Source organism: Pteronotus mesoamericanus, unplaced genomic scaffold (genome assembly GCF_021234165.1).
Source record: "Pteronotus mesoamericanus isolate MK-2021 breed Mesoamerican mustached bat unplaced genomic scaffold, CSHL_Meso_final contig_130, whole genome shotgun sequence".
Classification (NCBI taxonomy): domain Eukaryota; kingdom Metazoa; phylum Chordata; class Mammalia; order Chiroptera; family Mormoopidae; genus Pteronotus; species Pteronotus mesoamericanus.
This window is the reverse complement of record NW_026555060.1, coordinates 14,065,641-14,087,013: the sequence shown is the minus strand read 5'-3', so window position 1 is coordinate 14,087,013 and position 21,373 is coordinate 14,065,641. Positions and strand designations below refer to the sequence as shown.

General features: G+C 36.4%; 1 protein-coding gene and 1 pseudogene across 1 annotated transcript in view; both read left to right on the top strand.

Moving 5' to 3' along the window:
* Window positions 1–21,373, top strand: part of MYO3A (myosin IIIA) — a 199,902-nt gene that overhangs the window by 103,801 nt on the left and 74,728 nt on the right. Inside the window, exons 16-18 of the mRNA XM_054590298.1 lie at window positions 4,144–4,270; window positions 7,786–7,996; window positions 11,758–11,905. Of these exons, the coding sequence (XP_054446273.1) occupies window positions 4,144–4,270; window positions 7,786–7,996; window positions 11,758–11,905 (486 nt within the window). The remainder of the gene's footprint in view (window positions 1–4,143; window positions 4,271–7,785; window positions 7,997–11,757; window positions 11,906–21,373) is intronic.
* On the top strand, window positions 18,863–19,335 carry LOC129084232 (60S ribosomal protein L23a-like; annotated as a pseudogene).

Genomic DNA, 21,373 nt, shown 5'->3' with positions numbered 1-21,373 from the left:
TGGAAAGAGGAAACTCAATGTCAAGAGGAGTAGCATGATTCTCACATCCCTTGAGCACAGCTTGCTGCCATCAGTTTATTGTAGCCCAGTTTTGATGACTCTCCAATATGAAGAGTCTCTCCTTCTCTCTTTTTATACCCCGATGTTTCTCTGATTAGTGTTGACAGCACCTACAGCTTGTATCCTTCTAAAGAGTCGAAGCATTTACAGTTCACTTGTACATTTGTTATTTAGCACAATTCAGGCAAACCAAAATTGGAGAGTCTCAAAAAAAAAAAAAACAAAATGTAAAACTCCAAAGCTTTTCAAGTCATATGATTCCCTATGCCATTTTTCTGCCATAGTTGAAAATAAATGATTAGTAATTTTTGCCACGTCATGACAGGAATTTTTATTAGTTTCCCTGCACAAAGTCATATGTCTTATGTCTAAGATGAGGTGGTTGTTGTTTTTCCTCCTATAATTTTGCTTGCCTTTTTTATGTAGTCTAAAATCACAGTCTGGTACATTTTCTTTGGATTACCAGTTATGACTTTAGTTATAATCAAATAATATTTTTGAAAGAAATTTTTAAGTATTCACACAAAATGTTGAATTTTTGTGAAATACTGTGACCAAAAATTGTTTTGGTCGGTGTGGGAGGTACATATGCCTCTTTTTGTCATTTGATAATTTTAAAATAATAATCTGAGGCCTAATCATCTTCATTCAAAACATATAAAATAAGTTACACGCCTGCAATGTTATCATTCAGCCAACATTAATGACTTGAATGGAATGACAGGACCAAGGAAGTCAGCTGTTTAAAATAAAAGTAATTCTATACAAATGAGTCAGATCTGTGAGTTAAAGTCCTCGGCACTGCTTGTCTCTGGCTATGTGTCTTTAGAGCAATAACTAAATCTCTCTGAACTAGCTTCAAGGAGGACAGAAAAAAGATTTATTTCTGAGTCACTTCCTACTCACTATCTGTGATTGAGGGCTATTTAATTTCATTCTAATCTTTGTAGACTGTTCATGTCATTTTATTGTTTTAAGCATCTGCAAAAATCAACCTAAGCCTAGAGAAATAGTCATATCCCTTACATACAAACAGCTACGTATGCTGATTGCAGAGCTCCTCCTTTCTCCCATCCTCTCCTATTTGCCTGGGACATAGTCTTGGATAGCATCTGGTCACATGATACTGGCCCCAGCCTGCTCCTTCCCAGCCCGCCTGCTCCGTCTTTTATCAATGGCAACATCAGCATCTTGGCTTCCCCAGGACTGGAATGGGTAGTGCCACATCCTCCAGCCTGGGCTGGTGTCACTTTGTCATGGCCCATTGTGACTCTCACCTACTTTGAGGTCTAGGTATTGTCCCCTATCTTACCCCTCTCTCAAATGGATTTCAGTTCAGCAAGAAGGGGTTCACTGTCTAAGAAAGGACATGGTGCATGTCACTAAAAGGACTCTGCACCAAACTCAATTCACCCAGCTGGGGTATAGTTTCCAATCTCAAAACAAAATCGGAAAAAGGGAATTGTGCATTTTCCGATGACAAGGCTCCACTGCTTAAAAGAGTTCTTCGGGTTTTAGAAGAAAACAACTTGGCTCAGTATAGTCTTATTATTCTCATAAAATTTGACAACTAACTCAGGCTGCAAAGCTTGAGACCAAAAAAGTGGACAACTAGAATTTTTTTTTAAATCTGAGGAAGATGAGCACCCTATGTTCATTGCAGCATTATTTGCAATAGCCAAGGTATAGAAGCAACCTAAGCATCCATCAATAGGTGAGTGGATAAAGAACATGTGGTACATTTACACAATGGAATACTACTTGTCCATAAAAAAGAGTGGATAGGCCTAGAGGGTATTATGCTAAGTGAAATAAGTCAGACAGAGAAACACAAATACCATATGATTTCACTTACATTTGGAATCTAAAGAAGAAAACGAACAAAATTAAAACAGACTCATAGATACAGAGAATAGACTGATGGTTGCTAGAAGGGAGGGGAGATGGGGGACTGTGTGAAAAAGGTGAATGGATTAAGAAGTACAAATTGGTGGTTACAGAACAGTCATAGGAATGTGAAGCACGGCATAGGAAATATTGTCAGCAATATTGTAATAACTATGTATGGTACCAGGTGGGTACTGGAAGTATCTGGGGGAATACTTTGTAAAGCATATGATTGTCTAACCACTATGCTGTACACCTGTAACTAAAACAAAGTAATATTAAATGTAAACTGTAATTGAAAGATATTTAAAAAAAGAATGGGGACAAGAGCAGTGTGAATTGGAACTAAAGTATGACAATAACGTGGAATTTGGGGACCTAAAGGAGTTTGCCTCACTGAAAAATATGTGAGAAAAAGTAGCTGGGAATGTTTATTGTCTTAAAAATATAATTTGAGCCCTGGCTGGTGTGGCCCAGTGGTTTGAGTGCCAGCCTGCGAACCAAAGGGTTGCTGTTTCAGTTCCCAGTCAGGGCACACACCTGGGTTGCAGGCCAGGTCCCCAGTTGGGCGTGGCATGAGGGGTAACCACGCATTGATGTTTCTCTCCCTCTCTTTCTCCCTCCCTTCCTCTCGCTCTAAAAATAAATAAATAAAATCTTTAAAGTGTGTGTGTGTGTGTGTGTATATATATATATATAATTCAATAGTGTTATTTTCTACCTTTTATAACAAAAATAGACTATTTCAGTTACTTTGTGAGTTGTGCTGCGCTCAGTGAGAGAAACATTCCTTGTTACCTTTTGAGCAAGTTACACATGGAGGCTGATGAAGCCGTTATGAAAGAACGTGCTTCGTCATAGGTCCATGCTCCATGTCTCAAATAAAGTCACTCAACAAAGAAACTTTTGGAATATCATGTTTTATAAATTAGATACACCCTATATTTTATAAAGAGCTACAAGGTGATGTATTCATCCTAATTCCTCTGGCCTTCTTACCAGCATGATATTCATTATCTACCATTAAAAGCACACGTATTCTTTGATTACACAAACCTTGAGACATTGCCGACCATGTGGAAGGCAATGGGCTAGAGCTTAAGTAGGATCTGTGGATCAGACACAGATCCACATCATCAGGATTTTTAAGTCCAACAGCAGAAATGTTACTTTTTTACATAAAAAAAGCATAACAACAATGAAATACCACCACACACTTATTATTATAGAATGGCCAAAATCCAAACCACTGACACCAAATGCTGGTGAGGATTCATTCAAAAATCATATTTATATATTAACAACATATATGTTATATATGAATGAATAAGTATTCCTGAAAATATTTTTCATCTCCACCTTTTATCTTGACTTGGAATGTTGGAGTGGATGGAATAATCATTTTTTATTAAGTGTAGGAGCTGGGCTAAAATAAATGCGGCAAAATAAGAAAACATTAAAGGATTTTCTCCTTTACTTGTTCCTCAGTGCACCATGAACACAGTTAGAACGCCACCTATAATTACCATAGACTCCTTAACAAATGCCTCCCGTGCCTTTGAAAAGAATTGTGTGTGTGTGTATGTGTGTGTGTTTGTATATATATTATGTACACATTGTATATATGGTTCTGGATATATTTTGATATACCTTATTTAGGATTTTATGTTAAAAAAGCAAATACTATAAGCTATAGTCCAAAGTTCTCCTACCTTTTCTTAAACCACACATATCCTTTGATTTTGGTGCTGGGATCTTTTGAATTTTCTTCCTTCATTATCCTTTATTCACACCTATAACTTTACTTTTAAGATAGCCTCAAGGAAAATGGACTTATAGAAATGACGGCATTAAGGTCTGACATTAATCTGTCACATGGATAGATTTCTCTGTGGCTTGATGAATTAGCTGTTTTTACTTACTCTGAGGGAGCTCCTCATTTCTATTTTTTATTCATATTTGCATCCATAAAATATTTTTTAATCACTCACTGGGTAACAGACCCCATGCACCCCTCTCAGATTGATGAATGAGGCCAGGCTTGCCTACTTGAATCTCTTAGTTTGACGTTGTAGTCTGCAGGATGACCTTCTTATTCTGGAGCCTAAGGATTCTCCCAGTCTGTCCTCGCCCGTAGTCACTGCCTTGCCATACTCAAGGGCAGAGTGATGCTAACATTTGTGTGGTGTGTTTCAGCAACTTGGAAGTGTGTACAGTACACTTGCTGCCATCTTGAATGTTGGAAACATTGAATTTTCCTCTGTGGCAAGTGAACACCAGATTGACAAGAGCCACATTTCCAATCTGGCTGCTTTGGAGAACTGTGAGTACTATTATCATCCATTCAAAACTGAGCTCTTAAAAAAAGTCTGATGACATACTGTGTCATAGAAGGATAATTTCAAGCAATTGTATTTCTATGGAATCCTTAAAAAGAATACTCAGATTCAATTTGTGTGAAATGAAGTTTTTTAAGTCCACTATTTGAAACAGATTTTATACTTCCAAATTAACTGATTCCTGTAGAAAACATTTCTAAAGACTACGCTTTCATGACTGTTTTAGGAGCTACTTAACATTTCAAAGTAAAAACACAGAAAATTTAATTAAAATTTAGTTAATGAATCTAAAAAGATTTAAAGTTGTTATCTTACAGATTTAGCATCTGTACCGTTTTATAAGTAATAAAGTCCTGTATATTTATTTTATACTGCATAGATTTTCACACATTCATTCTGGGTTGATTAATTTTGCAGTCATTTTCTACATAAGTACATCATGGCATTTGCTTCAAATCAATTTTTCGCTTACTTGCAAAGTCTGATGTTTTAACTCCACTAACTTAAGGCTCCCCACTGATAGATTCCAGTGGCATAGCCTTTTTTATTTTGATTACATGATGTAAATTTTTGAATCATGATATAAATTTTTACTTATATGTTTTTCCTGGTGTATACTTATTAGTGAACAGAATGAGATGTTGTAAGGTAATCTGAGAGGCCCAACTGTCCTGGCCCGGGCCTCTCCCTCGGTCCCTATCGCCTCCATCTCTCTGTCTCAGGAACCAGCCTGGTAATACAGCAGCACAAATGTCTGAGGTTGGCATGTACCCAGAAACCTGTTCTGATATTTCATATATAAAAAACTTAATTGGCACATAAGATATTAGTTTATCAGAAGTATAATAAACAAAAAATCCCAATGAGAAGATTAAAATTTTACCAACTAAAGAGCATCCAAGATCGCTCTACCCAGCAAAGCTATCATCTAGAATCAAAGGGCAGATACAGAACTTCCCAGATAAGAAAAAGCTAAAGGAGTTTATCACTACCAAACCAGTATTGTATGAAATGTTAAGGGATCTTACTAAGAAAAAGATCAAAAATATGAACAATAAGATGACAACAAATACCTGTCTATCAACAACTGAATCTAAAAAACAAAATAAAGAAACAAGTATAACAGAAACACGACAAAGAATGTTTTGATAGTTGCCAGATAGGAGGGGGATCAGAGGAATGGGCAAAATAGGCAAAGGTATTAAGTCAAATTGGCAGTTACAGAATAGTCATGGGGATCTAAAATACAACATAGGCAATATAGTAGCCAAAGAACAGATATGCATGTCCCATGGACATGGACACGGACAATGGAGGGACTGCCTGAGGGAGTGGGGAGGGCTGGATGGAGGGGAGCAGAGGGGGAAAAATGGAACAACTCTAATAGCATAAATAATGAAATACAATTTAAGTTTAATAAAAGAAAAGAGATGGATCAAAGTAGAATTAGCAAAAATGACATCACAAATCACTGATAACCAACTAGCAGGGACCACCAACTAGCTAACCATTTGGGAGAGGAAGGGTTTGTATCCTTCTCATACACCATGTGCCAAAATGAATGCCAAACGTATATTAATTTATATGCAAAAAAAAAAGCATAAGGGTACCAGACAAAATACACTTTTAAAAAATCTTGAAGTGAGAAAATAAATACTTGAAAGAATTTATGTGCAAAAAACCAAAAGGAGAAATTGTTTTTAAAAATGGATATTTGACTACATAAAAAATTAAAATTTTTCCATATTAAAAAACAAGTGAAATTGCAATGCAAATTAAAATCAAAGGAAAATATTTGCAGTGTATATCAAAACATTCTCTTTAAGTGACAAGGAGCTCTCATAGATTGGGGAAAGGTGAACATATCAATGAAAATAACTCATTTCCCCAAAATAGAACCACAAATCACTAATAAAAATATAAGAACAAAACATTCAGCTTCACCAGGAATCAATTAAAAAAAAATTGAAAGAGGCATTTTTTCCTATCAAATTGGCCATTTTTATAAATAACAATCTCCAGTGTCCATTAAACTTTGTTGGAACTATTACTTTTTTATTTGGCTGATAGAAATGTAATTGGTTCAAGGTTTTTGAAGAGCAGCTAAATAGTATCTACAAAGGCTTGATACATTTATATACTTTGAACCCATTGCTGAATTTAGGAAATCTATGCTAAGAAAATAATACAAAACAAGAACATAGATTCATACCCAAAATATTTATCCCAGCATTCTTTACAAATACAAGCACATGGAAGCATTCTAAGCATCCAACAATTTAAAAATTATTGATATATTATGATATGTTAGAATATTAAGCTGCACCTTAAATGATAATTATAATACTCAACAAAATGGAAATACTTGATACTATACTAAGATGAAATGTATGTGCAGAATAATGGCAATAAAATGCCTTCCTAGAAGGAAAGAAATGTAGAATATTAACTTCAAAGGTGAGATTTATGCTATGAGTCTGCATTATTTCTAAAATACGTAAGAAATATTTTATTTAAATAAGGCCCAACTGTCTTCTCCACATAACTAAGGAATACCTTGTTCCAAAGGCTAAAAGTAAATTCAATATGTTCAAAATATTTTAAAAGAACAACTGATTTGAAAACTTAGCCTATCTGTCATGTAATAGTTTGAGTTAAAGATGTGTATTTTTTTTAAAAATGAGTTTTGTTCACTAGGTTAGTTAGTATTAATTTTTCCATTTCATTTTAGTTTTCCATTACCGTTGATTCCCCCAGGCCCTCTTTCATCTCCTCCCACTGCCCTCTCCCCGGCCCCGTTCACCGCGCTGTTGTCCTTGTGCGCGGGTTCTTTGCCTTTTTTTTCTGCTCGATCCCTCCATCCTCTGCAACAGCCCCCCAAGTATTATTAATTTTAAACTCCTGTGATAATAAATGTTTTCTCAAGCATCGAGTTTTAACAAAATGTAGTAATTGAAATCTGTAACTGAAAGATAGTATAATAGAAGGTATATGCCTGTCAAGATAGGTGAATGTTCTTTGGGTTGTATAGTGCAGAAGTTGCATAAAATATACTTGTTTGGGTCTATCCCTGAAGTCTGGGTAACCTTCCAATTAATTTCTACATTTTGAAAATTTTTATAAAATAGATAGTATCCAAATTATACTATCTATTCATTATGTTTTTAAATTATTTAACATAATTCAATGAAATTACACTTGACATCTTTTTTTTTTTTTAATAAACAACCACTCACGTGTGCAGACATTTCACTCTGTCAGCCCGTTTAGTTTGGACTGTGCTATATTCTATAGCAGCCTAAAATGTGATCAGACAAGATAGAGAAAAATGATAAAAGACATAGTACTACTATTGAGCTTATTTTTACATTATAAAGTCTTTGCATATTTATTTCATGTCATTTGAAGAAGATAATTAAGACATTTTCTTTCTCTGGAGAGTTTCTTCATTGCCATAATTTTTTCTAACAACACATCTGTTTTTTTGTTTTTTTTTTAGCTGCTTCTTTGCTTTGCATTCAGGCAGACGAGCTACAAGAAGCTCTCACGTCCCACTGTGTGGTCATGAGAGGAGAAACCATTATAAGACCCAATACTGTAGAAAAAGCCACTGATGTCAGAGATGCTACGGCTAAAACTTTATATGGCCGTCTCTTTAGTTGGATAGTCAATCGCATTAACAGCTTGTTGAAGCATGACACATCACCAAGGTAAACATTTTTATGCAAATGTTTTTTCCCAAATGTCAGGTGATGTGAATCCACTTTGTAATTTATTAATTTATATTGGAGTCCCTTTGAAGATGTTTCTAATTGGTACAATTTAACTTATCAAAGTTATATTTCAGTAGATCTGCTTTATTTCCTAGTAGTACCACTTCATTATGCCAGCAACATGAATAAACATAATAGAAAGTGAATTTTAAATGTGACATCTTACTATCAAATTGTGTCTTTTAAATAGAAGGTGTACTATGAAGTGTATACCATTTAATACTTGTATAAAATGTCAATTCAGCGGTTCTTTGTTTCCATTTTGAGGTTTTGAATTAAATCGTGAAGGCAAAGAAAAACTTTTTTTTTAATATTTTAACCCTCTACAGTCTTTGAAAAGAAGGTGTTGTGACTGGCAATGAAATTTGGCTCAGAAATGCTCTAAATAACTAGTGAATGGTAGATCCAGGCTATGAGCAATGCTATGTGGTCATAGTCTACACCCTACCCAGTGCCTCATCTGAGAAGTGAAGGTGATCGTAGCCACCATTTGACTGTGTGCTCTCTGTGTGCCAGGGATTCTGCATAGATATAAGTCCTTTCATTTACATCTAAAGTTTTGTTTTGCCATAAATTATAGAATCTTTAGAAATTTGAAAATGAAAAAAAGAAGTTAAATGCCTACCTTAAGATCACCTCATACCCACTTGCTTATTAAATGTAAAAGACCATTTTATATACATTTCAGGCATGCAATTGTTATTTTTCCACCAAAATACACATCAATCCATAATATGATCCAGTTAAAACTATCCTCAAAATTGCTTCTTTACCTTCCTGCTAAAATGTACCTTATATGACTGGATATGGCGATCACAATCCAATTTGCGCACTACGAGTTAATGGTCAAATAGTTTGTATGTTCATGTGCTGCCATCTGTTTGATTCTAAGCTCACAGTAAAAATGGAAAAATTCAAAGTTTTTTCAATATTTTATATTCCACAGAATGTAAACTAGATATTCAGAGATTTGACCTCATTTTGTTAGTTATAATATGAATATTCAGCAGTAAATAGTACCCAGAAGGGTATGACTTCTAAGCAGGAGATCTGCTGAAAATCCTACTGTAATCTATCTGCCACATGGTAACTTTCCTTCCCATACATTAATGAAAACTATCCAAATCTTAGATTTTTAAACTTTTTTTTAAAAAGTTTAAAAACCAAAACAAAACCATTGAAGCAGTTCAATCTGTGAAGATTTTTGGAGAGTATGTGTTTTATGTGAGGCATTGCCACCAACTTCTTGTGTGACCTTGAACCTCTTACTGCATTTCTCTGCATCTCTCCCTCCTCAGCTATTAAATAAGGCCATGGAATGATAAGGCCGTGGTCTTCATTGTTGGTGGGTATCTTGGACCTTTGTAAGAACCTCTTGAAAATTATGTCCTTCACTCCAAAATCAAAACTGGGGATACTTAAACCCACCCACCAAAGTATGGCACACAGCTGTGGCTTCAGACCCCTTAAAGCCATTCACAGACCTCAGTTTAAGAATTTCTGAATTATAAAATAACAAACTGAAAAACACAAAACAGAAACAGGCATAGATACAGGGAACAAGCTGATGGTTGCCCGATGTGAGGGGGCTCGGGAAATGGGTGAAAGGGTGAAGGGGAACAGGACGTACAAACTTCCAGTTAAAAATAAATGAGCCACAGGAAATATAAATAATATCACAGTAACTTTCTATGGTGATAGATGATGACCAGACATCGTGTTGATCACATTGTAAGGTATATAAATGTCACATCACTATGTTGTACACCTGAAATCAATAATGTATTGTGCGTTAACTATAATTTAAAAAAAAAAAAAGGAACCCTGAACTAGATCATGTCTTGCTTCTTTCTCTCCCTGCTAAACTGTATGTTATCTAACTGGATCTAACATATTAATTACATGTTAGACATTTAGCTCAGTGAAATCCTACAGAACAGAGATGGTAAAAGAATAATCATTTTGAATAACCAGTATAAATTTTAGCTAGAAATTTGCATCATATAATCACATAAAATTACACTCTTCCAAATAAGAACTTTCAGAAATGTTTGATACCTTTCCTTTTGTCAATCTCGTCACATATTCAAAATGTTCTGTAACTCTGCATTCTAAATTCAGTCGATTTCTCCCAATAGAGAGAACATCCTCCAGTTCACAGCATGCAGTGGCTGCCTGTCACTTCCAGATCACTGCCTCACACAGTACTAAGAGGAACCTAGACTACTTAAATAATGAACATAAAGAGAAGTGTTTGTACTTTCCTTTTTAAATTCACATGAAAATAACTTGGGAATGTATATATTTCTTGGGGAACGAGCAGACTTTTTACCAAGTATCTAACCTTTAGCGAGCAGAGGTAGCCATTATGGAGAAGCAGGAAAAAATGCCTCAGTGGTTTGTAATTGTAAAATAGTATTTAATTGTATTTTTAAAACATTTACTTTTAAAATAAATCCACATATATTTGTTACCCAACTGGGGCCTGGCCTTGAGTGTGTCCACCTAGAGCCAGCTGGTGATGGGTGGGTTTTGACTTTGTGTCAGAAAATTTTCACAACACGAGTGCAGGTGACCATGAGGGTACTTTTATTAAAGCTGGGGACAGTGAAACAAGGAAGGGCTTAGCATAAAAGCAACAGAAGAGCCTAGGCTGGGCTGCCTCAGTTTACTGGGAAGTCAGAGAAAAGGGGACCAGCTGCCCGTTACCTTAGAGTTTAAGGGACTTGTGCCTGTAGGGAAAGAAGCGAGGGAGGAGAGGTAAGGGAATGAATGGCTCAGGCTGCTCCCCAGAGGGAGAGGAAGCCCAGGTCCTTGTCTTGAGGCTTGTCTCTCTCTTGCAGAGAAATATCTTAGGGAGCGTGTCAGGGGAGGGTTTCAGCGGAACACGCATCGGTTTTCCAGGTGTGTCCTTTTAGGGTCGCGATCAGTGCCAGGGCACGGGTCATTAGTCACTGCAGCTGGTCCTGGCATCGTTGTCACCCACCTGGTTTTGCTGCTTTTCTGGGCCTGGAGCTGAAATACAACTGAGGCTCAGATGTTATCCCCAGGGAGGTGACCTTTCGTAACTGGCCATAAACTGCTCAGCCAGTTTGTCCAGGTATCTGTCTCAGTTTCCCTGTTGCACTTGCCAAGGAATTATCCTAGCTTCCTACTATCCTGTCTCATATTTACAACTTTCTCTGGGTTACCATTCGTTCTATATTTAAAAAATTATGCATGAATAACCCAACAATACATATGATTCTTTAAAATAATTAAAATATTTTTAGCAAGATGTTTTAATTGTTGTTCTTTCACAGAATATGTGTGGTGAGGGGGGCTGCTATGGTTTTTATCGAACATATTTTTGCTATCTTCTGAGTGCTAGCCAGGTTTGCCCCGTGAATCACTACTCGCTCAGATCTGCAATCTTGTGCTCATAAACTCATATGAAAAAAAGTTTCTTTTGTTTAAGGATATAAGATAGTGTAGGAGTAGTTTCTTCAGAACAAGGAAAATAGTGACCATTTTCATATTAAAATCGGTGCTACCTCATTTGTATTTTAATTTCTCTGGAGGGAAACTTTTTCAATTAAAATTTTCACTTTAAGTCTGTATGCTGATAGTGGTTTTTAGCTAAATCACGAAAACATAACCTGCTTTACATTACCTCTTAAGAAAGTAAATAAGAACTCAATATCTCTCTAATTTTCCAGTGGGAATGGTGATGAACTGAGCATTGGCATTCTGGATATATTTGGCTTTGAAAATTTCAAAAAAAATTCCTTTGAGCAGCTTTGCATTAACATTGCAAATGAACAAATTCAGTATTATTTTAATCAACACGTGTTTGCATGGGAACAGGTAAGTTGATGTACTACAAAGATTCATGCATGTGTATGTTATGTGCAGTATTGTACTGATGAAGCAGAACCTACATCATAGATTTAAAGCCTTAAACATTTAATAAAGACAAAGAAAAGGTATTACACCTCCATTCCTTCCCATTGCAAAGACAAAACAAGCCAAAAATTAGTATGAATTTAGTGTGCATTGAACATCCTGCATCGAAAATCAATGTGCCCTTCTCCAAAACTTAGCAAGCCTGAGCCCTTGCAAATGAGGACGTTTCCTTTGGAAATATAAGTAGGTAGTTGTATGTATCCAACTGTTTCTCTTCCCGTAGACTGCATTGCTGAAATTCTTTTTGAAATTTAAATATCCATCTAAAATGCATTGAACTTCAGAATTCCAGTAACTAAGCAACAGAACACAAGATAATGGGTTTGATGCAAATTCCATGAAACAGTACTGTTGTCAGGGTATAATGAGTAATTTATGAGTCAGCCTTAAAAATGTTCTTCCTTAGAGAAAAAAAACAACAGAGATTTACCCGAATTGCATTTGGCAAAAATGTAGTATGAAGATTATTTAAAATATTTAACAATCTTAAAAGAAATAGTCATATTTATTTTGTCATTTGTGTCCTTGGAATAATATTAAATGATCTTGTGTTTATAGGTTACAATTGAAGTTTTTATTTAAATTTGAAATAAATTAGAGGTACATGAACCTCTTTTGATTGAAAATACTTAGACTTATTGAATCCTAGCCACTACACCACCAGGAAGTCCCAGTATACTTAGACTTATTGAGATTTAACTTTGAAATTGCATTTTGAAAACAGTGGTCACAAAAGAAAATGTTTAGATCTTGACATTTCTTAAGCAAAAAAAAAAAAAAAATGGACAGAAATTTAAGATTGTAATCTGTGTTTGCCCATCTCTCATCTCCAAGCCTTCTCTCCTTCCTTTACAGCCAAGCTCTTTGAAAGCATATTCAATATTCAAGGCATTGTATTGCCTTCTTCCCCACCAGGTACACTGGACCCACACCCTAGCACCTGGCTCTGGCCTCCCCCACTCCATTGGAATGGCCCTCCCTAATCTCATTAGTCATTGGTATAAGAAACATTTTACTCACCGTATCATTCGTCTTTCTGTGATTTACAGCCCTGTTGACAGATTCTTATTTCTGGAAAAACCCAACATTCTCACCACCATTTTCTCTTTCTCCTCCGCGTGGATGGTTTCTTCGTTTACTCTTCCTGCAACACCCCCTAAACCAATGGTCCTCAACCCTGGCTGCATATTAGATTCACTTGAGGGTCTTTGTAAAATTCCAGTGCCCAGACCCTGTCCCAGAACAATTACATCAGACCTCTTGGGATGACACCCAGGCACCAGTATTTTTTAAGGTTACCAGTGTATGTCTATCCAATGTGCAGCCAACATTGAGTATTACTGCCCCGGATGCTAGCTCCCACAGCATCTGTCCTTGACCTTGTCATACAGCAAGTGCTCAGCAAATATTTCTTCAGTTTAGTTCATCCTGCTTTAATGCCTCACGGTGTTCACCGAATTCATTCTAACCAGAGACTGAAACAAGTAAAAAAAAAATTTTGGTTTGGACTTTTGTTAGAGGATCTATTAGAATTACCTACTTCATGGGGCAAGGTCTCTCTTTGTATTATTTCCTATCTGATTATTAATGGCTTGTGTTGGCAGACCTCTGTTATTCTTCTCTTTTTGAGATTGAGATTAGACCCTGATTTACTGGAATTAGCCTTCAAACCAATGTACAGATCTTTCGATTATTACTTGCTTTTTACTTTTTATATAACGTTACAATTTACAGTTTACTTTGATTGACAGTCTTGAATTCTGTCCATTCCATGCTCTTAATTCTTTTGTCTCTGGGCTTGCTGCAAATGAAACTGCTCTATAAGACCCTTTAAAATATGTATCCTGGAGAGGTTTTCAAGACAAAGCAAATCAAAATTGTCCCCCACAAATTACAGTTTTAACTAGGATCCAGAACTATACAAAGCACTTTGAGGAATTAAGGCTATTCTCAATTCTTTCAAGTGATGTTCTAGGGTAACTACCCAAGAACCCCTGCTTTATGATCTTAAGGACCAGGTATTGGCAACTGAGTGTGTGATGAATGTGTGATCTGGTGGATGCAGGATCAGTCAGTGATTCTCTTGACTGTAACATGGGTGTGTATGTTGTTGCTGTTTTTCTTTCACTACCACTTCCTGTAATGGCAAAAAAATGTAACTGAGACTATAGTTGTATGTACTGGCTGTCGCAGAGAAAGAGAGCACACTTACACTAATTTCTATAAATGAGAAACAGCTGGTAAGCCAAGTCATTATTTAAAGTTGTGGTCACACTGTTTTTAGTAGAACATAATCAATCACAGGTTTGACCTAATTCAGAGCTCCTTTGTGTAGGAAAGCCATTGTTACTTACCAGTAAGACACTAGTCAGTTTCATGCACATACAAAGAATCTGCTCAGTCTGAGCAAAACACAGCCTGCCTCAGGCAGCTTCTTCACAGACAAAATTACTCTGGTCCTGCTTAAACCAACAAATTCTATCTTTATTGACTGTCCTACAACATTGGAACATAAATACAGGTTTGATGAAAGCATTTCCTTATTTATCCCAAATTCAGTTGGTGTGTAATATACACTGGGACACTCCAGCAAAGTTGGTTACAAAGGTATTTTGAATATCATTTCTTTTTACTTACCATTAAAATAATCAATAGACTACAGACAAACATGTTTAGTGAAAGAGTTTATGACAGCAACCTAATCCATGGCTTGCTGGGTGAATAGTTTCATGTTTCTTGAAATGGTAGCCTCCATCTAACCATCCTTATTCTTTTGAACATGTTCTTAAATCTGGGAACCCCACTTTTAACTTACTAGCAGCTATGCCTCCCTTCTCAATGTACCTGTTTTTCTGTGGATACAAATTTTATGTCTTGGAATCTCAAAACCCAACCAAGAGCATCCAGGCTTGTATCATTTTTCTTATTATTATCATCTAGACATTTAGAATATCTAAGACACCTGGTCTATGGTAGCATTATTTTTCTAACGTGTGCTATATAGCTCCTGGAAATTTCCTGGAGTTTAATATTTCATAGTATTTGAAGCTTCCATACTTTCCCAGCACTATAAGAACCATTATATATACATATATATATTGATTTTAATAAAATTCAAAAGGATGATTACATCTGGAAACAATAGTTTGAACATTAGATGATAATCCAGGTCAACATTAAATGATAATCAAGGTCCCCACCCCTGTAAATAGACAACGAGTGGTACAATTGTAACCTTTTAAAATCCCAGACTCAAACTCTTCTAAGTGAGTTGCGGCTAGAAGGTATATGATTTTTCTCTCAATTTTATTTATTTCACAGAATGTTCATATTTCCTATTACATTTGTGTAGAGTTATACTGATGCACACTGTTTTCCGTATTTTTCAAAAAGCTTTTAGCCAGCAGCTCAAAGGGCAGCAAACCAGTTATCCCATTTCTGATTTGAACGACATCTTTCTGCAAGCCCCTCACACTGCATCTCCACAGTAATTATGCAACCAAGAGTTGGGGGGGATTGTTTTTTTTTATTTTCAGGTCTTCTTCCATGCAAGAGAAAGCTCAAAGTGAACAAGTGTGATAGGTAGTTTGAAATTCCCTTCAAGTTAAGAGTCTTGTGAGTGCTCTAATGATGGGTTTTGTCCTTTGTTTAAATTTTCTACTGTGGTATAATCATTATAGTATAGACATATCAAAAAAATAATATGTTCCCTACAAGTTTATGCTTCAAATCAAGGCAAATTCACATCAACCTTTAACTAATCACCCATGGGCATGATTTGAATCGAAACAAATACCATTGTTCTTTAGGGCCATTATGATACTACAAAGCGTTATTATAGAATCCTGAAGATTCACTCTACTTCCTTACATGCCTGTTTATACCCAGGAAAAGCTTTCTCATCCTATAGTGTCACTCATCTTTCTGGCTATTAATTGAACTAAAACTCATTTTTAAAGTGAGCTATCAACATTTGTTTCTGTATGAGGATAAGCTGTTATGTATATTACATATATATGTATCCATGGGTTTAGAATGGAGAGTCAGAAGTCATTTCATAGCCAGGCCTCTATTTACAGCCCGGAATGGAAACAATAACTGCAATTGTGTCACTGGCTCTCTGGCTGAAAATGATGTGTCTCCCTTTCATCTCCAGCTGTTCGTAACCTAAAGGTTAAAGTGTTCAACATTTTTGAATGTGGGCTCTAAAACTTAATTTGTGGTAATTACGAAGAATAAAAATTTATTCAATTATATAATATCTACATTTTCAACTTTTTTAAACGTCATGAAGGAAAAATCAGTCATCAGATTTAAAAAAAATGTGTGGGTGATTCAAAATGAACCTCTTACAAATGTGTTCAAATTGTTTTGCTTGCAAAGTGTGAATTTTTGTTTTATATCCAACTTCCTTATTAAACAAGTCACATGTGTGATATGGTGATAAAGGCCATTTTATAGGCATTTTCTTTAAGCATTAAAATAGCCATACATTTAAGAAACCCTTAATACAACATATCTGTCTTTTTAAATGCTCAGCCAAGACTTGGATTACTGTTCAAGATCACATACAAATGTTCCTTAAGCTTCTCACATTTTAGGAGAGTATGGAACTTGACAACATACGTGTGGAGCGGCCCTACAGCACCTCCTGGCTGTGGGTGTGTCATCCTCTGCCTTGGCTCTTGCAGGCAACCCCTTGGGTTCCTTGTCTGTGTCACCCGTTGCCCAGCACCGTGCTGCGCATAGTCTGTTTTCTTCCATTGATAAGGTTGGGTCAATGCCCTTTATGTGATGTGGGGATTTGCGGTACTTACTTTGATTTTGATAACTTAAAAAAAAAACCTTTTAATTATGATAAAAGATAATTTTTAATGAAATATATGATTAAGAGCATAGATCCATACAATTGCTATAATTTCTATGTGTGAGGTTCAAACAGGCTGTGGATACACTGAAATAAAAATGTTTGGTGAAGTTTTAAGCATGATGGTAAAGGAGAACTAGCGTAAGGTGAGAGAGAGATACAGAAAGTTACATTTCCAAATTCCCAACTGAAATACCTCCTTGTCTTATGCTAATACCTGTCAATAGAATATAAATTTGTAAGATTCTATATGATTTTTAAAGAGCTTTCAAAAATAGGAATTATACACTAAAAGAATTTCCTTCTTAACACACATTGTGTCACTTTTTCTGAAAAAGGAAATGCTCTGGAGAGCAACACTTAAAATTCCTTCCTCCAAAGTTTATTATATATGTGTGAAATAAAACATGTATATTTTATTAGGAATTATCCAGAGTGCTTTCTCATTAGGGTACTTGTCAGATTCTGAATTAATGACCTATGTCACCGCGAGTTAATCATAAACAACATTCCCTGTGGCTTGCCATTAACATTAACATAAAAATCAGCAGAATTATTGACAGCAGTTTTGAATGGAAAATAGAGGAAGAAATATATTTCAAATTATACATTTCATTTTCCATCAAGGGTTTAGATTTTAAACACCTGTATTATCACTTTGTTTCTTCATTTTTAGTTTTTTTAAATACTTCAGGAAAATGTTATTCCTAAAAATAATATATAGAGAGAAAGAGAATGAAAGTAAATATGATAAAATGTTAGCAACTGGGGAATTGGATAAGGGGCACATAAGAGTTTTTTGTACTATTCTTACAATTTTTCTTTAAAATTATTTCAAAATAAAAAGTGGCAAAAGTTTCTTTTTCCACTATAACAAACATACTGCATTTACCTTGAGTATCTATAGCACACTCCCAGATTTTCAGCCTTTAAAATGTTTCTTTTAGAATGTAGGTTTTTGTCCTCATTCTAAACATGTAGCTTCTCCATGTTTTCTGTCCACTCTGGGTTTTTGTAAATGTGTACACTCATATGGACAGCTGGTGAGTAGGAATTCTTTTACTAAAAAGACAGACTTCAAGGAATGAATGTGTTTACATGGCTTCTTTCCCCTTGTAAATGTATTGTCAACAGATGTTTATTTGTTCATTAAATTTCACAACACTTTGAGGCCATTTTGGCATTTTGAGATTTTAGAACCAGAAGAAACCTAAATAGATTGTCTATATTTCACAGATAAAAATGACTCCCTGTGACCTGCCCAAGGTTGCAGGCTGGTGAAACAAAGCCAGAACCAGACTCCATGTCTTCTGATACCTATCCTGGGTTCTTCTCATGGACAGACAAATAAGTAAGGCTGGGAAGAGCCAGAGCCCGACAAAGTAATCACTCACGCAGAAGAGAAGTTTGCTCCATATATTGGAAGGAAAGGAAGGAAAAGGAGTGGAAGAAAAAGAGAGAGAAAGAGACATCTTTTTGTATTAAAAGCCAGGAAGAATCAACATAAGGCAGGAAAGAGGGAAGATGGAGAGAAGAGTAGGACTAAGGCAGGAGGCAGCAGGAAGAGACTGTGGCGCCTGGAGGGAGCAGAGACCCCTAATGGGAAGCATGTAGTTCTGAAAGATGGAGGAAATGAAAGAGAGAATAGACCAAAAGCAAGGAGAGTCTACGATGTTTCTGGCGGGTTGGAACGGCAAGGCAGAGAGAATATCTTTGCTGTGCCTTAACGGACGGGGACTCTGCCTTTCTCATCTTTAGTTCTACCCTCCCCTGTCTACCCCCAAACAGACATACAGTAGGTACTCCTAAAATATTTGAAGAATTTTAGTACATGGTATCTTTTACAGTTTATGCAGAGATAGTGCCACACACCTAGGTGAATTTCAAATACCATCTCTTGATACAAATCCCCCCCATGGGGATTCATTCTTCCTCCCATGATTTCAAATTAGAAGTATTTTAAAAAAAAAAAGTGGACCCTTTTCACAAAGATGGTGCCAAAAGCAAAAAAGGAACCGGCCCCTCCTGTTCCCCCTCAAGCTGAAGCCAAAGCAAAGGCTTTGATGGCAAGGAAAGCAGTGCTGAGGGGTGTCCACAGCCACACACACACAAAATTGCATCACCCACCTTCCAATGGCCCAGGACACTGTGGCTTGGAGCGCAGGTTGACTATCCTCTGAAGAATGTCCCCAGGAGAAACAAGCTTGACCGCTATGCCATCACCCAGGTCCCGCTGACTACTGAGGCAGCCACGAAGAAGGCAGGAGACACCAGCACACTTGTGTTCATGGTGGATGCCAAGGCCAACAAGCCTCAGATCAAACAGGCTGTGAAGAGGCTCTGTGACAGTGACGCAGCCCAGGCCAACGGCCTGGTCAGGCCTGACGGAGGGAAGAAGGCATGTTTTCAACTGGCTCTCACCTATGATGCTTTGGATGTTGCCAACAAAATTGGGATCATCTAAACAGAGCCCAGCTGGCTAATTTTAAATATAAAAAACTTTCACTGTACAAATAAGTAGACTAAACTTTAAGAGAGGTACACACGATTAGTGGGGCAATAGAGAGTGACCAGTTTAGGAAGCAGGGTTGCTGAATGAGTTTGGGAAATGAGAGATGGTCTCTCAGACGACGTGAGGCCTGAATGATGAGACTCAAGCTGTTACTGTGTTATTAATCTGTGCTGAGTCATCTACACTTAAATTGTCTCCTGCCCGGCTTGCAGCCTCTCCCAGCCTGTGGTAAGCACCTTTCCATGCTACTATGAGTCTGAGGACTCAATTTAGTAATCTCAAACCTCTCCTGAGATCACATGTTGACCCTAAATATTAAAGCGTGTTGTCTAAGCCCTGTAGCTATGGAGTGCACGTTCCAGGGGCTTTCTTGCCAGTGTGTCGTTTCACAACCCACGCTCAAAATTCAGTGAAAAACGGGAGTATTTGACTGAGATGAGGTTTTCTAACATCGACGTCTTATGATTTTCCTTGCTTCCTTGATATGTACTTTAAGTGATAATTCATCTAACCTTTTTCAAAAGAGAATTTATGCCCTATGAACAGGGTAGGGATTCCATATGCTAAACAGCTCAGCTTCACCATAGTTAGTAACTCCCTTCATCTGCTTTCAATGTAGCTTTAATGGACAGGCAAAGCAGAGGACTTTCTGAAGAGGTAGATGAGCTTCATTTCTCTACATACACTTAAAAACAGCTAAGCATTTTGAGATCTTAACTGCTATAATATATATATTATTTTAGTCATGATCATTTTACAGAAAGTGCTTTATAAATCCTGAGTAGCAACATTTTTTTCTCCATTGGTTTGCCTGGGGTTTGTAAAACTAGCAAGTATCTGAAAGGGGAGCCTGTTGTTTTCCAAGTCCTCATCTCTGTCTGTATGGCCTGTCACAAAAGCATCCCATGGATTTTGCTACAGACAAATAGAGATGACAAATGCATTGATTTAGACCTTAACCTCGTGTGCTTTCTATATAAAATATATAAACTGCCTTTGAAATTTGCAATCGCCATGTAAGCTGTAACATGCTGTCAGCATAAGGTGTCTAATAGTAAAGTAATTGTAGGTCTGCATACTTCTCGAAAGTTGCCTCCAAAGGAGAAAGCTGTGAAATTTCAAAACATTGTTTCCATTTTTTAAGAACTGTATAAACTAAATATCTTTTAGGTGATCTACCTTTTAGACCAAAAGGTTCTGCCTCATTTTTATGTATTAGATTTTGTTTTACTTAAAAATATACATATATGTTTTCTTCTGGTGTCACCCTGGAAATGAGATTTCAGTTTCATAAGGTTCTGAAAGTAGTGATTAAAACTTTTGCTTTCAAATGCCCCACCTGCCACTGACTAAATTCCTCCATGAAGTTGCAGATGTTAAGTTCTCTCTCCCTGAACTCTTGTAGTAGATGGTGCATAGCATTTATCTGTCACATCCTACCTTGCATTTTGAATATGTACTTATTAAACTTATCAGTCAAGATACTCAATATTTTAAACCTACTGAAGACAGGGAGTTTGTTTTAACATCTTTTTATCTAGCACCCAACACAGTCCTTATTGTAAGGCTTTTAGTGCATTTTAAAAAACCATAAAATATATCAAATTGAAATTAAATATATAATGGAAAATAGCCACTGATTTTAATTTGTGAATGGAGCACAACATTCTTCCTGAGTCAGTGGTTATCTGACGCACTTCCCAGTAAGAGTTGTTTTCTCACCTGAGAACCCGTGAGGACCCTGTGTGTGAGCGTCGCTCCAAGTGATCATGCAGATGTCATGTGTGTCCTCTCTTCTATAGGCTGTGAAGTAGGGACAGAGTATGAAGGCAAAGTTATAGAAACGCACAGTTGCAGAATTCTTCATGTCCCTTTTGGAAAATAGATCATCAACACCTATGTTGTTCTGGAAGCATGATTGTACAGTAATTGTTGTTCATTGTTTTTTACTGTATACATCTTATAATATACTCTACAGAAAATTATTATT